Source organism: Lipomyces tetrasporus (genome assembly GCF_029532465.1).
Source record: "Lipomyces tetrasporus strain NRRL Y-64009 chromosome Unknown POJ06scaffold_7, whole genome shotgun sequence".
Classification (NCBI taxonomy): domain Eukaryota; kingdom Fungi; phylum Ascomycota; class Lipomycetes; order Lipomycetales; family Lipomycetaceae; genus Lipomyces; species Lipomyces tetrasporus.
In genome coordinates this window covers 682,930-702,582 of record NW_026611602.1, presented here as the reverse complement: position 1 = coordinate 702,582, position 19,653 = coordinate 682,930, and the positions used below count along the sequence as shown (strand labels likewise).

The 19,653-nt window shown below is 50.5% G+C and overlaps 8 protein-coding genes and 1 non-coding gene across 9 annotated transcripts; 3 read left to right on the top strand and 6 right to left on the bottom strand.

Moving 5' to 3' along the window:
• Nucleotides 1-14: 14 nt before the first annotated feature.
• Nucleotides 15-104, bottom strand: POJ06DRAFT_t58. Its single transcript has one exon. It is a non-coding gene; the product is annotated as a tRNA-Arg (tRNA).
• Nucleotides 105-749: 645 nt separating this feature from the next.
• POJ06DRAFT_256470 (pyridoxal phosphate-dependent transferase) lies at nucleotides 750-3,069 on the top strand. Its single transcript, XM_056188019.1, has 3 exons — nucleotides 750-1,674; nucleotides 1,728-2,524; nucleotides 2,573-3,069. Exons 1-3 carry the CDS (start codon nucleotides 870-872, stop codon nucleotides 2,825-2,827), a joined length of 1,857 nt encoding a protein of 618 aa, XP_056042708.1. The 5' UTR covers nucleotides 750-869; the 3' UTR covers nucleotides 2,828-3,069.
• POJ06DRAFT_256466 (uncharacterized protein) lies at nucleotides 3,070-4,088 on the bottom strand. The gene is made up of 3 exons (XM_056188018.1): nucleotides 3,921-4,088; nucleotides 3,689-3,808; nucleotides 3,070-3,574 (listed from the first exon to the last, which is right to left on the bottom strand). Exons 1-3 carry the CDS (start codon nucleotides 3,928-3,930, stop codon nucleotides 3,483-3,485), a joined length of 222 nt encoding a protein of 73 aa, XP_056042707.1. The 5' UTR covers nucleotides 3,931-4,088; the 3' UTR covers nucleotides 3,070-3,482.
• Nucleotides 4,089-4,209: 121 nt separating this feature from the next.
• On the bottom strand, nucleotides 4,210-7,046 carry POJ06DRAFT_131616 (uncharacterized protein). The gene is made up of 4 exons (XM_056184379.1): nucleotides 6,845-7,046; nucleotides 6,663-6,738; nucleotides 6,423-6,534; nucleotides 4,210-6,348 (listed from the first exon to the last, which is right to left on the bottom strand). The coding sequence occupies exons 1-4, from the start codon at nucleotides 6,848-6,850 to the stop codon at nucleotides 4,554-4,556; spliced, it is 1,989 nt and encodes a 662-aa protein (XP_056042706.1). The 5' UTR covers nucleotides 6,851-7,046; the 3' UTR covers nucleotides 4,210-4,553.
• Nucleotides 7,047-7,137: 91 nt separating this feature from the next.
• On the top strand, nucleotides 7,138-8,813 carry POJ06DRAFT_256464 (nucleoside phosphorylase domain-containing protein). The gene is made up of 3 exons (XM_056188017.1): nucleotides 7,138-7,552; nucleotides 7,610-8,192; nucleotides 8,250-8,813. The coding sequence occupies exons 1-3, from the start codon at nucleotides 7,522-7,524 to the stop codon at nucleotides 8,578-8,580; spliced, it is 945 nt and encodes a 314-aa protein (XP_056042705.1). The 5' UTR covers nucleotides 7,138-7,521; the 3' UTR covers nucleotides 8,581-8,813.
• Nucleotides 8,808-13,785, bottom strand: POJ06DRAFT_131589 (uncharacterized protein). Its single transcript, XM_056184378.1, has 3 exons — nucleotides 10,948-13,785; nucleotides 10,780-10,897; nucleotides 8,808-10,733 (listed from the first exon to the last, which is right to left on the bottom strand). The coding sequence occupies exons 1-3, from the start codon at nucleotides 13,613-13,615 to the stop codon at nucleotides 8,924-8,926; spliced, it is 4,596 nt and encodes a 1,531-aa protein (XP_056042704.1). The 5' UTR covers nucleotides 13,616-13,785; the 3' UTR covers nucleotides 8,808-8,923.
• A 752-nt stretch (nucleotides 13,786-14,537) lies between these two features.
• POJ06DRAFT_131522 (uncharacterized protein) lies at nucleotides 14,538-16,012 on the top strand. Its single transcript, XM_056184377.1, has 3 exons — nucleotides 14,538-15,381; nucleotides 15,456-15,549; nucleotides 15,605-16,012. Exons 1-3 carry the CDS (start codon nucleotides 14,601-14,603, stop codon nucleotides 15,774-15,776), a joined length of 1,047 nt encoding a protein of 348 aa, XP_056042703.1. The 5' UTR covers nucleotides 14,538-14,600; the 3' UTR covers nucleotides 15,777-16,012.
• Nucleotides 16,013-16,151: 139 nt separating this feature from the next.
• On the bottom strand, nucleotides 16,152-17,507 carry POJ06DRAFT_198558 (lactate/malate dehydrogenase; the record flags this gene model as incomplete). Its single annotated transcript, XM_056185116.1, has 5 exons — nucleotides 16,152-16,295; nucleotides 16,351-16,934; nucleotides 17,111-17,309; nucleotides 17,362-17,396; nucleotides 17,474-17,507. 5 exons carry the CDS (start codon nucleotides 17,505-17,507, stop codon nucleotides 16,152-16,154), a joined length of 996 nt encoding a protein of 331 aa, XP_056042702.1.
• A 1,102-nt stretch (nucleotides 17,508-18,609) lies between these two features.
• POJ06DRAFT_256441 (ribosomal L28e/Mak16) lies at nucleotides 18,610-19,364 on the bottom strand. The gene is made up of 3 exons (XM_056188016.1): nucleotides 19,281-19,364; nucleotides 18,835-19,156; nucleotides 18,610-18,775 (listed from the first exon to the last, which is right to left on the bottom strand). Exons 1-3 carry the CDS (start codon nucleotides 19,295-19,297, stop codon nucleotides 18,683-18,685), a joined length of 432 nt encoding a protein of 143 aa, XP_056042701.1. The 5' UTR covers nucleotides 19,298-19,364; the 3' UTR covers nucleotides 18,610-18,682.
• Nucleotides 19,365-19,653: the final 289 nt, after the last annotated feature.

The window sequence follows — 19,653 nt, the reverse complement described above, 5'->3', positions numbered from 1 at the left end:
AAAAGAAAAAGTACCGATGTTGACAGGACTCGAACCTGCAACCTCCGGAAAATTCAAGCCATCTTCACCGAAATCCGATGCGCTCACCATTGCGCCACAACACCGATTATTTTAAAAACCTTAAACCAGTGCCCTGGAAGCCTCATGCCATAACTCACAATAATATCCACATTTATGCCATAATGTATAGTTGCCGAGGCATGAACTTTGCTTGTCAACCTTATATTGAAAAACATGAATATAAAACTAGCCATAGCTGACTCACAAATAAGCTCCAAAATGAATTGTGCTATGGGGTGAGTTTTAAGATGCATTTGGAACTGATATGTAAGATGTTTAGGTACAAAGGCGGTCGAAAGAGAGCAAAGAAAGTTGCAACCATCGGCCATCGCCCGGCTCGTGCGGTGATTTTGGCTAAGGGACTGGTGTACAGCCGGGACCCGATAGAGTTGTCGACACTGGCACTAGACCCCGAACGGCAACATAGAAGTGGCCACTTGCAGGTTCATTAGTGAATGGATGGAAGCATTGCGCTCTATTGTAGCGCTTTAGCTACTGCTGTAATTGGCACCGTATAATGTTTTTTGTGGGTGATTGAACGAGAGCGGACCGCGAATTGTCAGGCACACTGTGGTGTTAGAAGTAGTCCCCAAAATAGCCATGTCGGAGGAGTGCGACGAAAATTATCAAGCTCCCAGTGAAATATCTGAAAGAGCGCTACGAGCCTATGACGGCAAAATATCCACGCTGTGTGATAGTTCAGCTCCACCTTAAAATACATATGTAAGCTGTGATCTGCAGATCACAAGGTCAATCACAGCATCCATTTCGCCGGAAGCTACGTGCTTACTATTTTTTTGGTCTCGTCTATGAGTCTTTCGCACTTAACAATCCCACTCCAGTCGCGTGTCTTTTCTATACCGTGGAATATCTCTGCTAGCCCATGCAGCCACGGCCGAGGAGTTTTTATCAAAATATTCTGCGTTTCTAATTATTCTGTTACAACGCCCTTGTTATCATTTCGTTGTCTGTTTGTCAAGTTGACTCACCGGATGCCTCCGCCAAGCACAATGAGGTCGTTCTCAATGACCAGTTCCTCTACCAGCGTTCTCACTTCACCACTAGCTTCACCATTCTATTCTCCTTCGCGGGATTACTCTCCTGTTGTCTCTTCATCATCCTCGTCCGTTCGCTCGGTGTCCTCCGTTGCGGCGGCGGTCTCCTCATCCGCCGGCATGCCTTCACCAACTCTTTCCAACGGGACATCCTCGCATGTCGCCTCTCCGCCTCGTCGGAAGGCGATCACACTAGACACGATGAACCAGTACCTACGGCGTGCTGACTATGCCGTTCGTGGTCGGCTCGCCATTCGTGCTGAAGAACTGCGAGAGCAACTCAGTAATGGCGATACATCGTTACCGTTCGACGAAATTATTAACGCCAATATTGGTAATCCGCAGGCCATGGACCAAAAGCCAATTACTTTCTTCAGACAAGTCCTCTCGCTAGTGCAGTATCCTCAGCTGCTGGATAACGAATTCGCCGACAAGATCTTCCCCAGGGACTCACTTGAGCGTGCGCGTATTCTCTTGAACGAAATTGGCTCGATTGGCGCGTATTCACAGAGCCAGGGTGTTCCCTACATTAGAAAGTCGATCGCCAACTTCATCGAGGGTATGTTGCACTGGATAGAAGGGTTTAAATTAATGTACTCACTTGTCACCTAGCGCGTGATGGTTTCTCCGCTGACCCGAACAACATTTATCTTGCCGGTGGTGCGTCTTCTGCTGTCAGCTCTTTGCTCACAACTATTTGCGGTGGCCCAGAGACTGGCGTCATGATTCCAGTGCCTCAGTACCCGTTGTATTCTGCGACACTGACCATCGCCAACGCTTCTCCGATTCCTTATCTACTCGACGAGACTACTGGCTGGGGAACTGACACAAAGTACATTGCTTCAGTGGTGAAGAATAGCATTGCTAAGGGCGTTGATCTCAAGGCCATGGTTGTCATAAATCCATGCAATCCTACTGGGTCGTGTCTTTCACGTGATGAGATTAAGGACATTATCACTCTTGCCGCCGAGTACACTTTCATGATTATCGCCGACGAGGTCTATCAGACTAATATCTACGAAGGCGAGTTTCACTCATTCAAAAAAGTGCTACGCGAGCTTCAGAGAGACTTCGCTGGCAAGTTTGATGACGTGGAGCTTGCATCGTTACACAGCACCAGTAAAGGTATGGTTGGCGAGTGCGGTCAGCGCGGTGGTTACATAGAGCTTATCGGCATCGACGAGCAAGTCCTCGAGCAGTTGTACAAGCTTGTTAGTATCTCGCTGTGCCCTGCTGTGTCTGGCCAAGTGTTGACTGAACTGATGGTGAATCCACCAAAGCCGGGTGACGAAAGCTATCCGGTGTACAAGGCGGAGTATGACGCAATTTATAAGGCGTTGAAGGAGCGTGCTTTCTCACTCTTCAATGCTTTCAAAGAAATGGAGGGTGTTTCATGCCAGGAGCCTAAGGTTTGTCTTGAATTGGATTTCGGTCGAATTTTCACTAATATAACTTAGGGCGCCATGTATCTATTTCCCACTATTAGCATACCACCAAAAGCCATTAAGGAAGCTCAAAGGCGGAATGAGGAGCCAGATCAGTTTTACTGTCTTGAACTGCTTGAACAAACCGGTGTATGTGTTGTTCCTGGCTCTGGTTTCGGTCAGAAAGATGGCACATACCATTTCCGCACGACCTTCTTGGCACCTGGTGAAGACTACGTTCGCCGAATTATTGCATTTCACAAGGAATTTCTTCAAAAGTATTCATAGAGTCTGTTGCGGTGTTGTTATTTTTGTTTACTGGCGGCTCTTTTTAATCAATTACGTTATGTTTTATTCGGGAGTGTGTCTAAAATTGAAGCATTTGCGTATGCGTGTTTTGTATCTATCTTGTTAAGGAATTGGGGGTTCAGGGGCTCAGACTAAAAATCAATGAAGAATTTTGATGCATGTACCATTATGAGCGCATTTTTTGTTGCACTTGTTGTCGGCGATCAAAAAGATGAGAAAAGTATTGTGTTTATTGTCATATATTCCTCGTCAATTCATAGATTGCGTATTATCGATTCTTGGTCATATCAGGCAAATTCTAATTCTCATATTTGCGTTACCAAACGTAAAACGCAAGCTATATAAACTTGACTCCGCAAAAAAACAAATTTTCCAAGTCCATCTGTATCATGCTGCCTGCAGATACCGATGTGATATGAAGCTAGTGAACAATAGCCTTTATTCCATCTCTCTCGCAGCTAGTAACAATATTATTTAACTCATATTCACGAATGTACAAGTCAAGGCAGTCAGCCCACATAGGATAACTGGTCATAACCCATCACATGCCAAACGCCCTGCATCTATTTGCAAACCGTCGCTCCTTTGTGTCCAACAGCTAGTCTATTACTTGAATCTAGAGCTTTGACAGCTCTTACTTCTTATCCAATGGCTTGCCAAAACCCCAGACTTTCTGGTCTCCTAACCGTCGTTTCTTGGCCTCTTCGAACAGAACATGTCGTTTGGCTATGTTTTCCACGAATTAGCTCATTTCACTCGATTACTATGGCAAGAATTCCATTCCAACGCATCTAGGAAACAGAAATGTCTTATTCTCCAACACATAAAATGGCAACTAACCAATCGGATCATATCGAACCTGCACCATCGGAGGTGCTTGTCGTGGACGATACATAACCTTCATATATCCCGTAGCGGCCGTCGAAATTAGCTTCACAAGCGTCAAACGTCCTTTCTGTTCTATACTCAGACCGAAACCGTTAGCCACAATTCGACTGTTCTCTTGACCTGCGCTATGAATCCAACTCGAGAAACTAGCGCACAAAAAGTCCAGGGCATCGCGCAGACTTACTTTTCGCCATGCTGAACTAGATGCTATAGCATATAAACCACTCCTATTCCTCGGCGAACTCGACAGGACTGGGTTTGCCAATCGGTTGTCGCAGGCTCTGGATACCGCGTGTGTTACCCGACGACGACGGAAGTCAAAATAGTAGTGCTGACGTATACGGGATCTCGGGACGTAGCGTATATTTTGTCACCCCAATGCCAAGGGTGATCGAAGGCAGAATTTGACTTCTGACATAACTGCTGGCTAGTAAAATAAATACTCAAGTTAACATGCGAAAGATTAAAATAACCGTCTTTCTTATGACCACGAATTGACAAGTCTGTGCGCTCGGCATCAACATAAATATAACGAAAATGTGCTACTTTTATTGATACAGTTCATACATGTACTGGGTCATTACAATTACAAGCAAAGCAACTTAGTCTGTCATACACTACGTCTTGGCTAAAGTAATGCCTGTACCGTCTGAAATATGAAAAGAAGAAACCAGTGGCAACAAAAGACAAAGCAACACACGGATCCCATGCACGTAACAATCATAGTACACATAACAAATGCTGTTTCTTCTCATCGTAGCTCTATACTCCCCTTCTCCAAAGGCATAGCGAATGACTGTTCATGGCGGCGATGCAATTAACTGGACGTCGCAGTAGCAGGCGAGGGAGTACCAGCCGAGCTATCGCCATCACCACCACCTATTCCTGGCCCGCCTCGTCCACGACCTCCTCGACCACGGGCGAGAGTACGACTACCACCGCTGACGCGGCCGCGGTGAGGGTCTCGCCTAGGGACACTTTCCGTCTCGCTACCTGACCGCCATGATCCGCCTCGACCACTAGCACCGAATCCTCGGCCACCCCGTGAAGCACTGTCGCTAATTGGAGTGACTTTTCCGAGCTTCTCTTGGTCTACCCGTGGCAGCGCGGCCATAGCGTTTTCCTGAGTATCAAAATACACATACGCAAACTTCTTGCCGGTCTGCGCGATGCGGATAAGTACAGATGTGATGTGAGACTGATCTTCTGCCGCGAAGTAGGTCTTCAGTGTTTCTTCCGAATCGTCCGCTCGAGCTACCCACAGTCCAGGACGTCGCGGCTCGCGGGTCGTGTCCTTCTCATCCGCAGCTTTTGCAACAAGGTCAGCTGGCGGCGGTGCTATTCCCGTGATCTTGCCTTCGGTAGCTATCTCGCTCGGAGCCTCGGCAGGTCGATCTGATGGCTTCTGCTCAGTCTTCCCCTCCTCGGTAGCTGGAGCAACCGGAGCTTCCTCTGACAATGGCACAGCGGCTTCAGCTGGCGCAGGAGTAGCGGATTTTGGTCGCTCAACTGGCTTCTGTGGCGCAGCTGCCGGAACAGCCGGGGCGGGGGTCGTTGGCGTTGGTCCGATGCCGTTACTCGCTGGCGACGGCCCTTTTCGTGGCTGCGAAGGCTTAGAGGTCGATTTCACAGCAGCAGCAGCAGTAGCAGTAGGCACTGCCACGTTCGTAGAATTCGTACCAGGTCTTCGGTATTTGAAATTGAAACCTTCAGACTTCGTCTCAGTGCTGATCTTGCCGTCCTTAACATCAAGCACAAGACTTCCGTAGGAAACATCGGTGAGATTGAAGTGCCACATGTTTCGGAATCCTACGTTCGCCGACTCTTCTCTTTCCATCTCGCGCTCTGAGCTAGCCTGAGCACTTGTTGGCATTTTTTCTATCATAGTCAAAGCATTTTCGATAAGTTGCTTCTGAGTTTGGTTATTGGCGATGACTGGTTGCACTTCACCCTTGACGATATCCCAGACATCCATGAATTGTGCACGCGCTCCTGCGAGCTTGCCACGGAAGTAATCATACGTAGGATTAACCGCAAACTCGTTGTAACTGCATCCGTATCTGAAATGGAGACCACCAGATATGGAGAAATCTGCCTTTATCGCCAACGCAAGCTGGGCTAATATTCCTTCACGAGCCGGTGAAGCATGGGTGACTAATATCCGAGTCTCCGTCTCATCAAACACTCGTGCCGCTGTATCGATCAACTCGCCAATTTGCAGTAGAGTGGTCCATGTTGTACCGCCGCCACCGGCAATGGTCGTGCGACCCGATCCGTTGTCAAAAAGCTTGTGCATGACCAGTGCGCCCCCCAATCCCAACAGTCTAAACTTAACGCCATTACCAGTGTCGATGCTACGGCTGCAGTGTTCATCGACAACAAACAGGTTATTGACCTTGTATTCGCCCGATCGGAATTTTTCCAAAACCGAGACATCTTCGCAAGCGCCGTGGACAGTATAAACTGGCACATCGAACTTCAGTTCTCCAGAAAGAAACTGATAAAGCTGTGAAATTGGGCGCGAAGTCAGATAGTGTCGCAGAGACTGAGATTCTTGAGGTAGCGACCGTGCGTCGAGCAGTGGCGAGTACTGCGCAACATGACGGAGTGTCCTGGTACTAGTTAGTATCCTGACTCATTTGTCACATGGCACAATAAGATGGCACAAATGAGGATTTGCTCATACTTGTCAGTTACTTTGGGCACGCTGTCGCGGTCGTAGAAACCGAAATCTCCAGTGTGGATGATGAACGAAGCGTTATGTTCCTTGGCAAGCTGGTTTAAAATCGAGAGCTGGCCTAGATGGGACTATCGTTAGATCGCATTCTCACTAAGAAAACTCCTCTGCAGATATTGTGCAGCGAAGTGCTCATTGATCCGTTCTTCGCAGACTTGCACGAGCTCAAGATCACGCATATTGACCCACCTCGAACATCAGCAACACAGAGAATTCTGGCCTTATCGCCAACACTAAGCACCTGGGGTGTAGCTCCATTCGTAGTCTACATTAAGATCAATATCAGTCCAAAGATCCCAAACAGATTGCGACGCGATGTGTTCAGTCGCCATAACGAGCGCGTTAAGATCATCAGTTTTCAGGACACTTACTGACATAATTTCGCTTCGGTAGCGGCTCTCCGATTAAGTGAGTTGGCGTATATAACAATCCGAAATAACCGTCAAATATGCAGTCCACGAAAGCAATCTATTCGACACGCGAATATGTGCGTTAATGATGAAATAAACTACGGTCAGGGGACTCAATGCGCTCAAAAGGGGTTCAGCTCTTCCTCGTGCCAACAGAAGTATTTCTTCCACAACTTCTTTTCGCGGCTGGTTGACACTGTTTGGCTGTACGCGACGAAAGGATCTGGGTTAGGGTATTTATGCAGGATTTACTATAAGTAAGGGTCTTGTAGAAGGGTTAGCAGCCCCTGGATTCGCGTCTGGAGCGTCTGCCTAACCTAACTCGGTGCCTTCCACAGGTAAAAAGTTCCTGCTTGGGGAAATTATTTTATTTGCCGCACTTGAAGTTGTACGATTGTCTACTAGAAATTGTAAATGTATATTCTGTTCAATTGATACTTTGGTTGATAAGCAAGGAGGCTCCACGATAATGAATGGAAGTTGAGAAATCCGTTGAGGTGCGTGTCGTGTAAGCTTTCCAACGTTGTGATTTGTTTGCAACATTTGCGTCAGCAGGCGTCCTGTTTTCCATTGCTTGCTCCACACTTGCAAACCAGTTCTGTTCGCAGAAAGACTCTTCACTATCTGTAATTAAGAAAATGACTGTCACTCTCCCTACAACTTTTGATGGTGGGTAGCACCTCGAATTGCTACAGTCGTAGCAAACGTCTAGCTAACAGGTTCTAGAGCCCGTTCTTCTGGGTGTCATCGGTGGCACTGGCCTATATCATCTAGAGTCGCTTACTCCGGTGGCCCGTCTGACCATCAGCACACCATGGGGTCACCCGTCATCCCCGATCACGATCTCCCGCACCAAGACTGGTTTCCCAATCGCATTCCTGGCCCGCCATGGCGTGCACCACCAGTTCAACCCGACGGAAGTCCCCGCGAGAGCCAACATCGCCGCCCTCAAGTCCATCGGTGTCAGAGCTATCATCGCTTTCTCCGCAGTCGGCAGTCTGCGTGAACACATCCGACCCAGAGACTTTGTCCTCCCGACGCAGATCATTGATCGCACCAAGGGCATTCGGCCATCCACTTTCTTCGAGTCCGGCATGGTAGGACACGTCGGGTTCGGTGATCCGTTTGACGAGACACTGGCCGCAGTCATTGCGAAGGCTGCGCCGGTTCTGGAGAGCAACGGTGTCAAGTTGCATACAAAGGCGACCGAGGGTAGCGATCTCACGCTTGTCTGCATGGAGGGCCCTGCATTCAGTACCCGTGCAGAAAGCCACATGTACCGAAACTTTGGGGCCTCTGTTATCAACATGTAAGCTGGTCCGTTTTGGCATGTTTTGTTGTTTTCCTTGCTGACGGTATTGATGAGGTCATGTATTCCCGAAGCCAAGTTAGCGAAGGAAGCCGAGATCTGCTACCAAATGATCTGTATGTCAACCGACTACGATGCGTGGAGAGAAGGCGAGGAAGCCGTCACTGTCGAGACGGTTGTTGGCCACTTGAAGGCCAACTCCCAAAACGCGCACAATTTCACCGAGGCGATCCTCGAGCATCTTGAAGAGGAGATCACGGCTGGCACTGTCGGTCGCAGCTTGGAGGGTTCGATGAAGTACTCTGTGTCGACTGCGCCCTCTCAGATCTCGAGGCCTATGTTGGAGAAGATGCACTTTTTGTTGCCCGGCTACTGGTCATTGGAGTAAAACGGAGCGTGGAGTATTGACAAGCGTCTTTGCGTAATATAGATGTAGAAGTGATTGCTCGCTTGATGTGATGACAGTTTCTGATAGCTACATCTGAGGTTAAAATATACATACAGGGAATTCTAGCTAGATATATTGAAAGTTGGTGTGTCTTAAGTAATATTGCACAAAATGATTACTTCCTGGACGTCATGGCAGTTCTCATGGATACAATTGACTAAAATATACGTACAAAGAATTTTAACACTATGTACATATTTATGAAACCTCGCAAAAAACTTATAAACAATGTAACCTCCACTGTATCTCATCTAATATCGTACGCGTCATCTACCCAAAATATTCACTTCTTACTTTGGTTATGTTGTGCATCTTGCTGTTTTTGCTGTTGCTGTTCCTGTTGAGAGTGACTATGATGATGCTGCTGTTGCTCACCGCCAGCCTTCCAAAATCCACCCCGTCCGCCGCGACCGGGCACGCCTCTGCCTCTCCCAGCACCGCCGCGGCCACCACGACCACCGCGCTTGCTTTCACCAGCTTTTGCCGCGGCTTCCTGCCTTTGCATTTCCAATTGGACACGTTCGCTCTCAGCTGCCCACCAGGTCGCAAACTCCTCTTCCTCACGAAGTTCCTGGAAACTCTTCTTTTGCGTAGCTTTGGCAGTTATGATCTCTTGCTCGATTCTCTGCTGCTCGATAATCTCAGCCAACGAGAACTGGCACTCTACCACCGGCTGCTTCGCAACAGAAGATGGCGAAGGATTTGAAGCGATAGCGCCCCGTGGCATCGGTCCCGATCCACTTGCGCTTCTGGTAGGTGTCTGTGGACTCGGCGATCCCTTTCTCGAGCTGTTCGCTGTCGACGCGCCCGAGTTCAATCCGCTCGATAATGCTGATGGCATACCACTGGCGCCTCCAACGGACGGTTTCTTCTTTACCACTCCCGGCGCGGAACTAACATTCTGCGCCGCCGTGGTCGCGAATGAAGTCTGAGGTCCCATAGGGAACAACTGCGGCGACGACACAACCGTTGTATCATCACCACTTGCCTTCAAGATCGACTTGGCACGTACATCAGCTTTTATGGGTGTTTGCCACGGCGACGACGACGACGACGATGCTACAACTTTGGTGCTTGTTGGCGTGACCCCATTGTCCGTGTGTTGACGTTGCAACTTCTTGCGTTCTTTCTGCGAAATTTTGGAGTGCTCCTCGACGGGCTTGACTTCAAGCTTTGCCGTAGGCGCCATCGTCGACGACAATGATGAAGCGACAGCCGGCGAAGATGACGACGGCTGGGAGGCCTGTGGAGAGGGCATCTCTTTCCATTTGCTCTGCTGCAGTCCGAGCGATATGGCCGACATTGGACTCTGCTTCCTGGCTTGCAAGTCCGCCTGCGAGATTGCAGATTTGAAATCTATGGACGCCACTTTGGGAGCGACCGGGGCCCACGGCAGACCGATTGATGTACTAGGATGCGTGGGCAATGAATGTTTTGCGCCAAGGCTGCCGACGGGTGTTGACGAGAGCGAACCGTGCGGCGTGAGGCTTCCAGCAAAATAGTCCTGCCGAGTTGGAGTAGAGGACAAGTTGTGGTCCTTGAACGATGACGAAGGGACAGTCTGACCCATCGGAGAGTCATAAAACGCACCAGCTGCCGGCGATGACGCCAATGCAGAAGCAGGCAGAGCAGCAGTCGACTTTGACTTGCCCTTCACGACTGTCCAATCTGGCTCAGGTTCATCTTCCATATCAAAGATAAAATCGCTCGGCGGGTTCGACGGCCGTAACACGGGGCTGACCGTTTGCGACGCTGTTGACGCTTCTTTTGAGCTCCGCCGCCGACGGCGGATGTGGACGTGTCCACCACTCGCACTACCGCTTTCATGAGGCCGGCGGTCGAATGGATTCCCGGTCAATGAACTAGGTAGTGATGATTGCCGTAAGGAACCATAACTGGAAGGCAACGACGTCCCGAACACAGACACCAGGCGATCCCTCTCCTTTCGCCTTGCTTCTGTGAGCGACGGATTGCGTTCCTCCAAAAGCTCGAGAAGTAAGCCTGATTTGCTGATCGGCAACTTCTCAATCTGCTTCTCCCGGACGACTTTCTCCAAATCGGCCATTAACGCCTCATCAAGGGATCCAAGGTGACTACAGAGATTAGCTGTCATAGAATGAATACGGCCAAGGAACTTACCCATTCTCAAGCATACACTCCAGGTTCATCGAGATGTACTTCAACACCGACGTCTTCAGGCCCTCAGCCGAATACAAATCAGCCTCGGCCAGTAAATCCGCTGCATTGCGGACATTCACTATCACGTCCGTTAATCCTTCTACTTTGCCGCAATATGTTGGGACATACCGTAATTAAGCAAAACGGCTTGACACACTTGGGTCAGCTTGTCAATCAACATTTCGTTCGCCGCCGCCAAAACTTCCAACACGAACTCGAGAAATTCGGTCAAGCTTTCGGCGCGTATGCCATCAAACAACGTGTGCGGATCCTTGCCATACATGAAATCGAGAATAATTTTGAACACTGCATACCGCACGTGCTTCATATCGACCGATTTATCCTTCTTGTCCGGCGACGGCGAGCTAGATAATTCGTAATCAGACGAAGCGAACATGGAAACAGGAGCCGACCATCGCATAGCCATCAGCGTCTCAAAGAACTCTGACCGAGAGGATAATATAACCGAATGACACCGCACATCGCGGTCTTCCAAATGTACGACCATATCAGTCCACTCTTCAGCGGCAGGGTTTTCCATCAGGGCGTACAAGTCGCTGGAGAGTAGCCGCGGTGGTTTCTGCAGGAAATAGGCTGCCGAGGATAAGCTCTTCAGCTTCAACACGCTCGAGAGCTTAATCAGGTCCTCCTTTGCCGCGATAAACCGTTTCGCAATTTGCGCTTTGCTGGCGAATCCTTCCCATATCGGGAGCAGGCAATCCGTGTAGGAAAAGTACACGAAAATTAAAAGCGCCAATAAACCTGCATTGGCAAACTTAAGGACTGGTTTGCCGCCCATCACGGAGTACTCGATCCCTTCAACCTGCTGACCCCGGGTTATGAGGCCCATGAGGATCTTGCTTCTTGCGGCGATGATAACCTGGTTCACGGGAATCAGGATGTCGTTGGCCTCGGGGGACACAAAATACAAGTCGTATCCGCCGGTACCTTCCATCTCAAGCTCTTCGAACCGTTCGAGTATTATGCTAGGCAAATCTTCGTCCTGTAGTAATTTGAGAGTGCTCAAATACGTCCGGGGTGGTCTCCGTTCATAATCGGACTCCGCCGACCGGTCCGAGATCACCGACTGCGAGTCCTCGACATCGGGGTCGTACTCGTCGACAAACGCAATCAACCGCTCAATATCATCCGCCAAATCATGTTCATCAATACTGATCGGCGGCGCAATCGAATCGCTCCTGATGGCAGCGAAGGCGCCAAACATGTTACTCCGCACGGTCACGACCTTGGTCAAATGCGAGATTCGGGTAAACTTATATTCCGAGACTTTTCCATGCGAGTCTTTAGTGGCTACGCGCTTTGTCTTACGCCACACGCTCCCGGACTCAGTACATATAATCACGGACCCATCTTGCCCGACATCCAAATCGCGAACAGCAAGGTGCTTTCGTCGGAGAGACCACACGTTCTGCGGCCTGATGGATTTTGAAAGTAAGTTGGATTTAGTGTTTTCGATTGCCTTACCGTCAAGATGGAAACTGTACACATCACCTAGCGAACTAAGCGCGCAAACCGTGTGCCCTCCCGAGACGACTTTGCTGATAGCGTTCCTGGCGAACATAGCCCTCGGTCGGAAAACCGAAAACTGGTCTGCGAACCTCTCAAGTGGAAAATTGACTTTGAAGTACCCGCCATTGAGATACACAATCACGTCATTGTTCGCGAGCAAGCAAATCGTGGCATTATCAATCGCAGTGGCCATCTTGACGGGTCCGGGAAGCGACGGGACTTTGCGAGGGTACATTTCCACTGCGGATCCTTCTGCAGTCGGAAAGCCAAGCTGGCCGACGTTCTTGCCCCACATGAACAAATCCTGGTCTGTAAACGCGACGGAATGCACGCGAGAAGCCGCAACACCGATAACGTGTTCACGTTTTAAACCTGCCACGACTTTGCGGGGGGAATGCTGCACGGGCTCTTCTTGCGGCTTCTTGGTCTCGACTTGATACCCCAACTGTCCAAACTTGTTTGATCCCCACGAGTAGCAATCGCCATCCGCAGTGACGACAAGCGTATGATCCTGGCTGAGCGCGACCTGCGCGACCTGCGCGTTCCCGAATTTCGGAAGATTCTTGAACGTGAATTGCGTGCCACCAGTAGCAAATCCTAATCGGCCACCGTTTCCAAATCCGCAGATGTACAAGTTATCCGTCGGATCCGTTGTCAGGACCGCGGTGTGCAGCTTTGACATTTGCACGTCCCTAATCCGAAGCTCACGGAACCGTACGACAGCCGGCTCGTTTCGGTCCTCTGACCGTGGCCGCTCGAGGTAGACCCGTTCAGGGTTCGCGCGATCATCGCTGTCGTGGAAGCCGAGCGTGTGATTTGCATTCGAGCCAAACGTGAATAACTCCGACCCCCCGACCTCCAGATCTAGCGGCAATGGGTTCGTTCCCTCGATCGTCGAGTTGAGGACGTCAAACGGGGAATTTCCCTCCCGGTCTTTGACACGAATACTGTCGCGGTTCGCAGCAATCAATAACTGTGCGATTGCGACATTCCCAGCGTACAAAGCCCTATGTAGCGCCGTCCACCCGGACTCGAGATCGGTAGCAAGGATATCGAGGCCCGGGCACTTGCACAGCGCACTGACAAACTCGATCTTGTTCTGCGAACACGCGAGGTGCAAAATCGTCCGCCCGTATTCGTCAGTCCGGTTCACGTCCTTCCCGTTTGCGCCCCGCTTGCTATCGGTCGCGGCTAATATATTTTCGACGGCTGCCTCGAACGCAAGGATATCATCCTGGTAGTAGAACTTGAACAGATTATGGGCCATGTACCGAATCCCCAGTCGCTCACCGAGAGCTGCTGCTGACGAACCAGAGCTCTCGATGCTGGCTTGAGGATACAAACGAATTCAGATGAATTCGCTATTCGTCCTCTGTCGGGAAATGGTGGACTTTTTGTCCAACTGCTTTAGTGAAGCAAAACGGATTGGAGAGGGTTATTGGTGCCAGCTTATTTCTCTTTGGAGAGATAAACGGCAGTACCGGCCGCCTGTAACTAGTATTAATCCTTGCTTCGCCTCGAACGACGTCTTCTTGTGATGTGAAATGCATACCTTCAGTAAGTCCGAAAACGCCCAAAGATGAGACTTAACGAGCAAAACACAAGGAGGATCTAGAACGGACGTAGCGTCTAGATCTGTCTCGTCAAGGTGCTGCGTGGGATCTGAAGCTGGTATTCTGGCTTAGCTGACGGTTCCTCAACAGAAGCCTGCTGCCTAAATACAGCTTGACAACAACGGGCCAAACGAACCTGTCAAGCAATTTCGATGGTAAGCTTTGGTAATGCGTGCTTGAGATTATTGTTAGTAATTAACCTGAAGCGCGTCGAGGAGAGAATCGCCGGTAATATCGCAACAGAATCAAGTAATTGCGTCCGAGCAATGGCCTGCACTCGTAAATACGGACTGAGAAAGTATCTCCAAAAGGCACACGAGGATCCGCAGGAAGGTTGACAGCGTGTCGAGGACAGCACAGCAGCAATTCGATACATGAACCTTCCTAGGCGCAGAAGGCCAGGGCAGTGAGTCTTCGCGAGACGCCCTGTAAGCGATTGGTATACGTTATGCGCCGCACAGTTGCGGGCAGTTATGGCATTTGCGGAAGCCGGCAAACAGTGGGGTTGCAATTACACAGCGCAAAGGACTTAAACTCTATTTACTCAGATATACTTTGCCTGGGCATTTGAAAAAGCGCGGCTCGACACCGGCTATAGTTCCATCTCGGATATAAAATACGTGCAGCATTTTCAACAAAATGCGGCTATGGACGCCATTTAGAAGCGCGTTGCGCCCGCACTTGTGCGCGCCCTCGCTGGTCGCCAGAGTCTCCGCAAGGCCAGCAAGTCCGATGGTGCCGGGATCGTTGACCTCGTCAGCATCATTGCAGCAGTTGGCCCAGCTGCCACGCGCAGTACATAGCGGACCATCAAGACATATCAAATCACTACTCACCGACTCTCGATTATGGATATGGCGCCGTCCAACAGCTTTCCCGTTCTTCTCGGCCAACACATCCGCTCACACGCTCAAGTCCCGCCTAAACCGTAACGTCGCCAGCACTCCATTCCTCCAACAGCGGTTTTACCAACACTGGTATAACCGTCAAACCCGGTTCCAACGCCTTCTCTTCATGTTCAAGAACCTCTCGTTCGCACAAGTATGCTACGGTCTAATCGGCGCCTTCGTTGCTGAATACGCACTCAAATCGCTCGTTCCGGGCTTCCCCAGACTATTCTACTACGGAAGCGGGTCGCCCTGGTACACGCCGGTAACCTGCATGTTCGACCACGCCAACATTGGCCATTTGTTTTCGAACTCGCTGTTCCTGTTCTGCTTGTCGACGATTTTCCCGTACGGCATCACGAGCACGGCGACGGTCGCGATTTTCGTCGCCGGCGGCTTGTCGGGCCTGCTGGTGTCGACCATGCTGGCCCGGTACAACGAGCAAAACGCGCTGCAAAAGGGCCACTTTGCCCGATTTGGGTTTGAACGCCATCGCGCTGTTATGGGCGCCAGTGCCGCTATCTATGCTTTGAGTGAGTTTAGTTTTATATTTTTTGGGAGGGGGCCGCGTGGGTGGAAACAGCCGAAAACTAACGATCTGTTGTAGCTGCTGTCCAGACGTTTATTAACCCGTTTGGAAGAATCGCGTTGTATGGCATTATTCCAATGTCGAACTGGATGTTCCTGGCCGGCATCGTCACGTAAGTCATATGAAAGAAACCTCTGCCCCGGTTAGCGACTGACAACATATCCAAGGTTCGATGTAGTCGGCGTCATGCGGAACCAGGCCCTGTCGTCCCACGGGTCTGTCCCTGTCGGTGGGTCATTCATTGATAATGCGGGGCATCTGGGCGGGTTTGCGGCCGGCGTGGCCGCGTACGTGCTCATGAGAAGGTTTAGGTTCTTCAGGCGCGGGTTTGACTTCTAGCTTTTCTTGTATATACTATAGATTGTTTGCATTGTATAAAACGCTTGATGATTTCATATAGCACCATTTGTCGTAAATATTTACCGAAACAAACGTACTCAGCGTTGATAACCCGATTATCAACTTGCAGAAATCCACGGTAGACTGTAATCATCCTGTCGAATATTTACATCCTATAAATTGCACAACATGTCAGCACGAGCCGATGAAAGACGAGAGGAGATAGAGTCATTTTCCATTATATATAACATGTTGAATGCAATTGTGTATATATATAGTTTATACAACACTCTAATCACTCAATTCCAAACTACAATTCTATTCTATCCCATACTATAGCCAGCATAATATGAAATAAACGGAATTATAAGAAACTTACTTCGCCTCAGGAGCACCCACGATGAAGTCCACACCCTTTTTGATATTCGCAGCCAGTCCTGTATAGGCAACCTCGAGGAGGCCCTTCTCGTACTCACTGACCTGCGGCAGGATGTTTGTGACTTTGACGGCACCAGATGGCTGCATACCACGTTAGCTTCGTGCCAGTCAGAAAACTGAATTGAGGGATACATACGCCGAGCTCGACGGGGACGGAGAAGAAGTCGAGGCCGGTAATGCTCTTGACATCGTCGCCGCCGGAGACACCAGATAGGTACACGAACGTGTTCTCGACAATACCTGTCTCGCCTGCGACAGCCTTCAAGATGCTCTCGACGAAGCGGAAACCGGCGTGCGCCATAGAAAGAGTCGCGGAACCTTTTCCTTCCTTTGCCTGCACGACTTCATCACCGCCAAATTGAATCCGGTTAACCAGCGAAGCGCGGTCGGGGTCCGCGATCTCAACCTTAGGCTCGGAAAGGGACAAAAGAGGAACGATAGTGTCGCCGGAGTGGCCGCCGACCACGGGGATCTTGAAGACCGACGGATCAGGCTTGCCTGCGACAGAGGCAGTGAATGTCTCGGCACGAACAACGTCGAGGGTGGTGACACCGAACAGCTTTTTGGGGTCAAAGACGCCGTGCTTCTTAAGGACCTCGGCGGCTATGGGGACAGTGGAGTTGACAGGGTTGGAGATAATGAGGATGAAGGCGGAGGGGGAATAGAGCGCAATGCCGGTGATGAGATCACGCACGATTCCCGCGTTGATGTTGAAGAGATCTACCGGCCGATTAGAGACAGATCAGAGTATAAAATTGGCAACAACGGCGAGTAATAGCTACGATCGACACCATGTCAAGCAGACGGATCTGGTATGGCGGCCGGGAGATCGGCTACCCCGCACATGGACGAGCGGCTATTTGGTAAACCAGCACATAGAAAAACACAATACGCACCATCACGGGTCATGCCGGGCTTGCGGGGAATACCGGCTGGGATAACGACGACATCCGCGCCGGTGAGAGCGGCCTTGAGACCGTCGTCCGCCGGGAGGTAGCCGGTAACCTTGGCCTTGGTCGAGATGTGGGACAAGTCAGCAGCCACGCCAGGGCTGGCGACGACATCGTAGAGAGCCAGCTCATCGACGTATGGGGACTAAAGGTCAGCGGGTTCAAATGCAATTGATCGAATAGAGCAGGATACATACGAGTTTGAGGAGGAGGGAGAGTGGCTGGCCAATACCTAGTGGTTGGTTAGTACTGAGCGAGCTAGTTCCCCGCATGCCGACCTGACGAGCGATCCAGACAGATCAGACTTACCACCACTGGCACCAGCGACGACGGCTTTAACCATTGTGGGTGAGAAGTATTTTGCGTGGGTGTGTGTGGGAGAGAGAAAGGAGTATATGACGGCGTGAATACGGCGTATCGGAGCTGATGGGGAGGCCGGCCAGATATAAGAAACGGGGCATATGGGAGCGTTAGGACAATCGCGCCGGCGGGGAGCAAAGCGCGCAGCGGACAGCACGCTCAGGGCAGTTGCGCGGATGCCAATCCACCTCGCACGCAAATTTGTTGAGCCGCGAGTCGTCGTGCCCTTACCCTCAGCCGCCGCACAGCTGCCCCCCCACCGGATTCAGGGCACTTTGTCTATTTATACGGGCATCGTGTCTGTCTCCAAATTGTTCAGGCAACAGTCTACGTGGTGCTTCTGTAGCATGTGCCGACTGAGATCGTGAACGCTTTCGCAGTGTAATCGTGAGGCTATGGTTTCGTACTCATGGGCCGAGCCTCTTGCCGATACAGTGCACATTAGGCGTCGGCGGATTCAACCAGGACACCGTTCCGACTCCGTGTTGTAGCTTCCGTTCTGTTTTCGTCTGAACAATGGATGCTTCTTCGCACTCCTTCCGCGCGCAGCTGACCTATCCTATACTTGTCGCCTCGGCTCGCTGCTGCTGCGGGGGCGAAAAAGAGCTGAGTATAGCTACGTAACTACGAGTGTAAACGTCGGTGAAGCACGCGCACGGTTCGAATCTCGAATACTCCACTCTGGAACAGTGTGCATCCGAAGCTAGGAGCGAAACTCTTCCAGATCGCAGCGTCAGCCATACCTAATGTCGTGCTTGTATTTCACGTGTTAACTGGAGCAGAAATTGGCCGTCGGAAGTGTGCACAGGTGCCGTAGAAATACAAGTGGCCGAGTCAATGCTGGTATCGTGCCATCGCACCCAGTCGATTTGCCATTTTACGAGTACATGATATAGGAGGCTTGATTGTGAGTCTCATACATCGGCTGCTAAGGGAAGTTGACTTTGATGCACCTCTACCTCAATACAGCAGCGATGACCTGCTTGACCGAATGCATTCAGGGCCGTTGATATGTTGTCAGCCGTGCAACACAATATCTTGCAAGTAGCGCCAGACCGGGCGCGCATTACATATCGCGAGCGGTCATTGATCTTAATGAAACTTTTATTCCATCCATTGTTAATTACATGTACAATCACTCCATCTACCCTCACTGATTTAGGCAGTGGCCTTCTTGCCTCGTAACTTCTTGACCTGAGTCTTCTTTGGCTTCTTGGACGCCAGGAGAGCGGACGCCCGGCTGACGGCGGCCTAGGCGAATTAGCAATCCCAACTACAACAATCATTTCTGACAAGTCCTGTGTACGTACCGGTCTCAAGTCATCTCTGTAACCCTTGGTAGCACCGGCGACGGCAGCGTAGACCTTTCTGTTGGTCTTGTATGGCTTGAAGGTGGTAGCGATGATGCTCTTGCCAGGAGTAGCGAAGGTGCCAGCCTTCTTGGTCGACAAGACAATCGAGCCGGAGTCGGACAAGCTCACCCCGACAGCCTTGGTGTTGGCGACACCAGATTGGACGTAGGTGTGCTTGTTAGTCAAGTTGAGAGGCTCGCGGGAAAATTGGACACCGGCACCGGACTTGCGCTTGACGAGGTAGGAGGAGTTGGCGCGGGTGAGTTCCCAGATGAGGTCGCTGCGCGATTATTAGTAACCAACGATTCCTCAAATCAAACGTACATCATTCAATACAACTGCTCGCATATTATTCGATTCCTCCTCTTACTGCAACATAATACCGACGAGAACATGATACGTACTTTGAGATAGAAGACATTGTGACGTATGTATATGCCGGGTTGTGACTCGATATGGCAAATCGATCTCCAGCGTTGAAACTCGCGATGCCTGGCCCCGCGACGGCGTTGTGTGTTGCTTCCGGCCACATAGCTAGGGCACTGAGCGTAGGGCTTCTTTGAGCAGCCGCGCATTATAGCAGTCACGCACCAGTTTTGTGCTAGCGGTGAGTCAGTGGCCGGCAATTCCCGTGATCCCGTCTCATTCCGCATTGCCTGCAAGTCATATTAGGATATTTAGCTCTAATAATACTGTAGATAAACTATTCCTACCATCTCTCCGTGCTGTTCCTGGCACGCGCCTGATGAATTTTAGGTACAGTCATCCTGAAAACTG

What these genes read in the sequence shown, in the direction of transcription:
- POJ06DRAFT_131589 (XM_056184378.1), bottom strand. Translation starts at nt 13,615, where the DNA reads ATGGCCCATAATCTGTTCAAGTTCTACTACCAGGATGATATCCTTGCG. An exon ending in AGCCGTTTTGCTTAATTACG is followed by an intron (nt 10,898 to 10,947) that starts GTATGTCCCAAC and finishes CGGACGTGATAG; the next exon opens with TGAATGTCCGCAATGCAGCG. An exon ending in GAGTGTATGCTTGAGAATGG is followed by an intron (nt 10,734 to 10,779) that starts GTAAGTTCCTTG and finishes TAATCTCTGTAG; the next exon opens with TCACCTTGGATCCCTTGATG.
- POJ06DRAFT_131616 (XM_056184379.1), bottom strand. An exon ending in CTGTGTTGCTGATGTTCGAG is followed by an intron (nt 6,535 to 6,662) that starts GTGGGTCAATAT and finishes AGTCCCATCTAG; the next exon opens with GCCAGCTCTCGATTTTAAAC. An exon ending in GTGCCCAAAGTAACTGACAA is followed by an intron (nt 6,349 to 6,422) that starts GTATGAGCAAAT and finishes AACTAGTACCAG; the next exon opens with GACACTCCGTCATGTTGCGC.
- POJ06DRAFT_256441 (XM_056188016.1), bottom strand. An exon ending in ACAGAGATGACTTGAGACCG is followed by an intron (nt 18,776 to 18,834) that starts GTACGTACACAG and finishes TAATTCGCCTAG; the next exon opens with GCCGCCGTCAGCCGGGCGTC.
- POJ06DRAFT_256464 (XM_056188017.1), top strand. Translation starts at nt 7,522, where the DNA reads ATGACTGTCACTCTCCCTACAACTTTTGATG. An exon ending in TCTCCCTACAACTTTTGATG is followed by an intron (nt 7,553 to 7,609) that starts GTGGGTAGCACC and finishes AACAGGTTCTAG; the next exon opens with AGCCCGTTCTTCTGGGTGTC. An exon ending in GGGGCCTCTGTTATCAACAT is followed by an intron (nt 8,193 to 8,249) that starts GTAAGCTGGTCC and finishes GGTATTGATGAG; the next exon opens with GTCATGTATTCCCGAAGCCA.
- POJ06DRAFT_256470 (XM_056188019.1), top strand. Translation starts at nt 870, where the DNA reads ATGAGTCTTTCGCACTTAACAATCCCACTCCAGTCGCGTGTCTTTTCT. An exon ending in GATCGCCAACTTCATCGAGG is followed by an intron (nt 1,675 to 1,727) that starts GTATGTTGCACT and finishes CTTGTCACCTAG; the next exon opens with CGCGTGATGGTTTCTCCGCT. An exon ending in TTTCATGCCAGGAGCCTAAG is followed by an intron (nt 2,525 to 2,572) that starts GTTTGTCTTGAA and finishes AATATAACTTAG; the next exon opens with GGCGCCATGTATCTATTTCC.
- POJ06DRAFT_131522 (XM_056184377.1), top strand. Translation starts at nt 14,601, where the DNA reads ATGCGGCTATGGACGCCATTTAGAAGCGCGTTGCGCCCGCACTTGTGC. An exon ending in TGCCGCTATCTATGCTTTGA is followed by an intron (nt 15,382 to 15,455) that starts GTGAGTTTAGTT and finishes GATCTGTTGTAG; the next exon opens with CTGCTGTCCAGACGTTTATT. An exon ending in TTCCTGGCCGGCATCGTCAC is followed by an intron (nt 15,550 to 15,604) that starts GTAAGTCATATG and finishes AACATATCCAAG; the next exon opens with GTTCGATGTAGTCGGCGTCA.
- POJ06DRAFT_256466 (XM_056188018.1), bottom strand. An exon ending in GGTTCGATATGATCCGATTG is followed by an intron (nt 3,575 to 3,688) that starts GTTAGTTGCCAT and finishes TGGAAAACATAG; the next exon opens with CCAAACGACATGTTCTGTTC.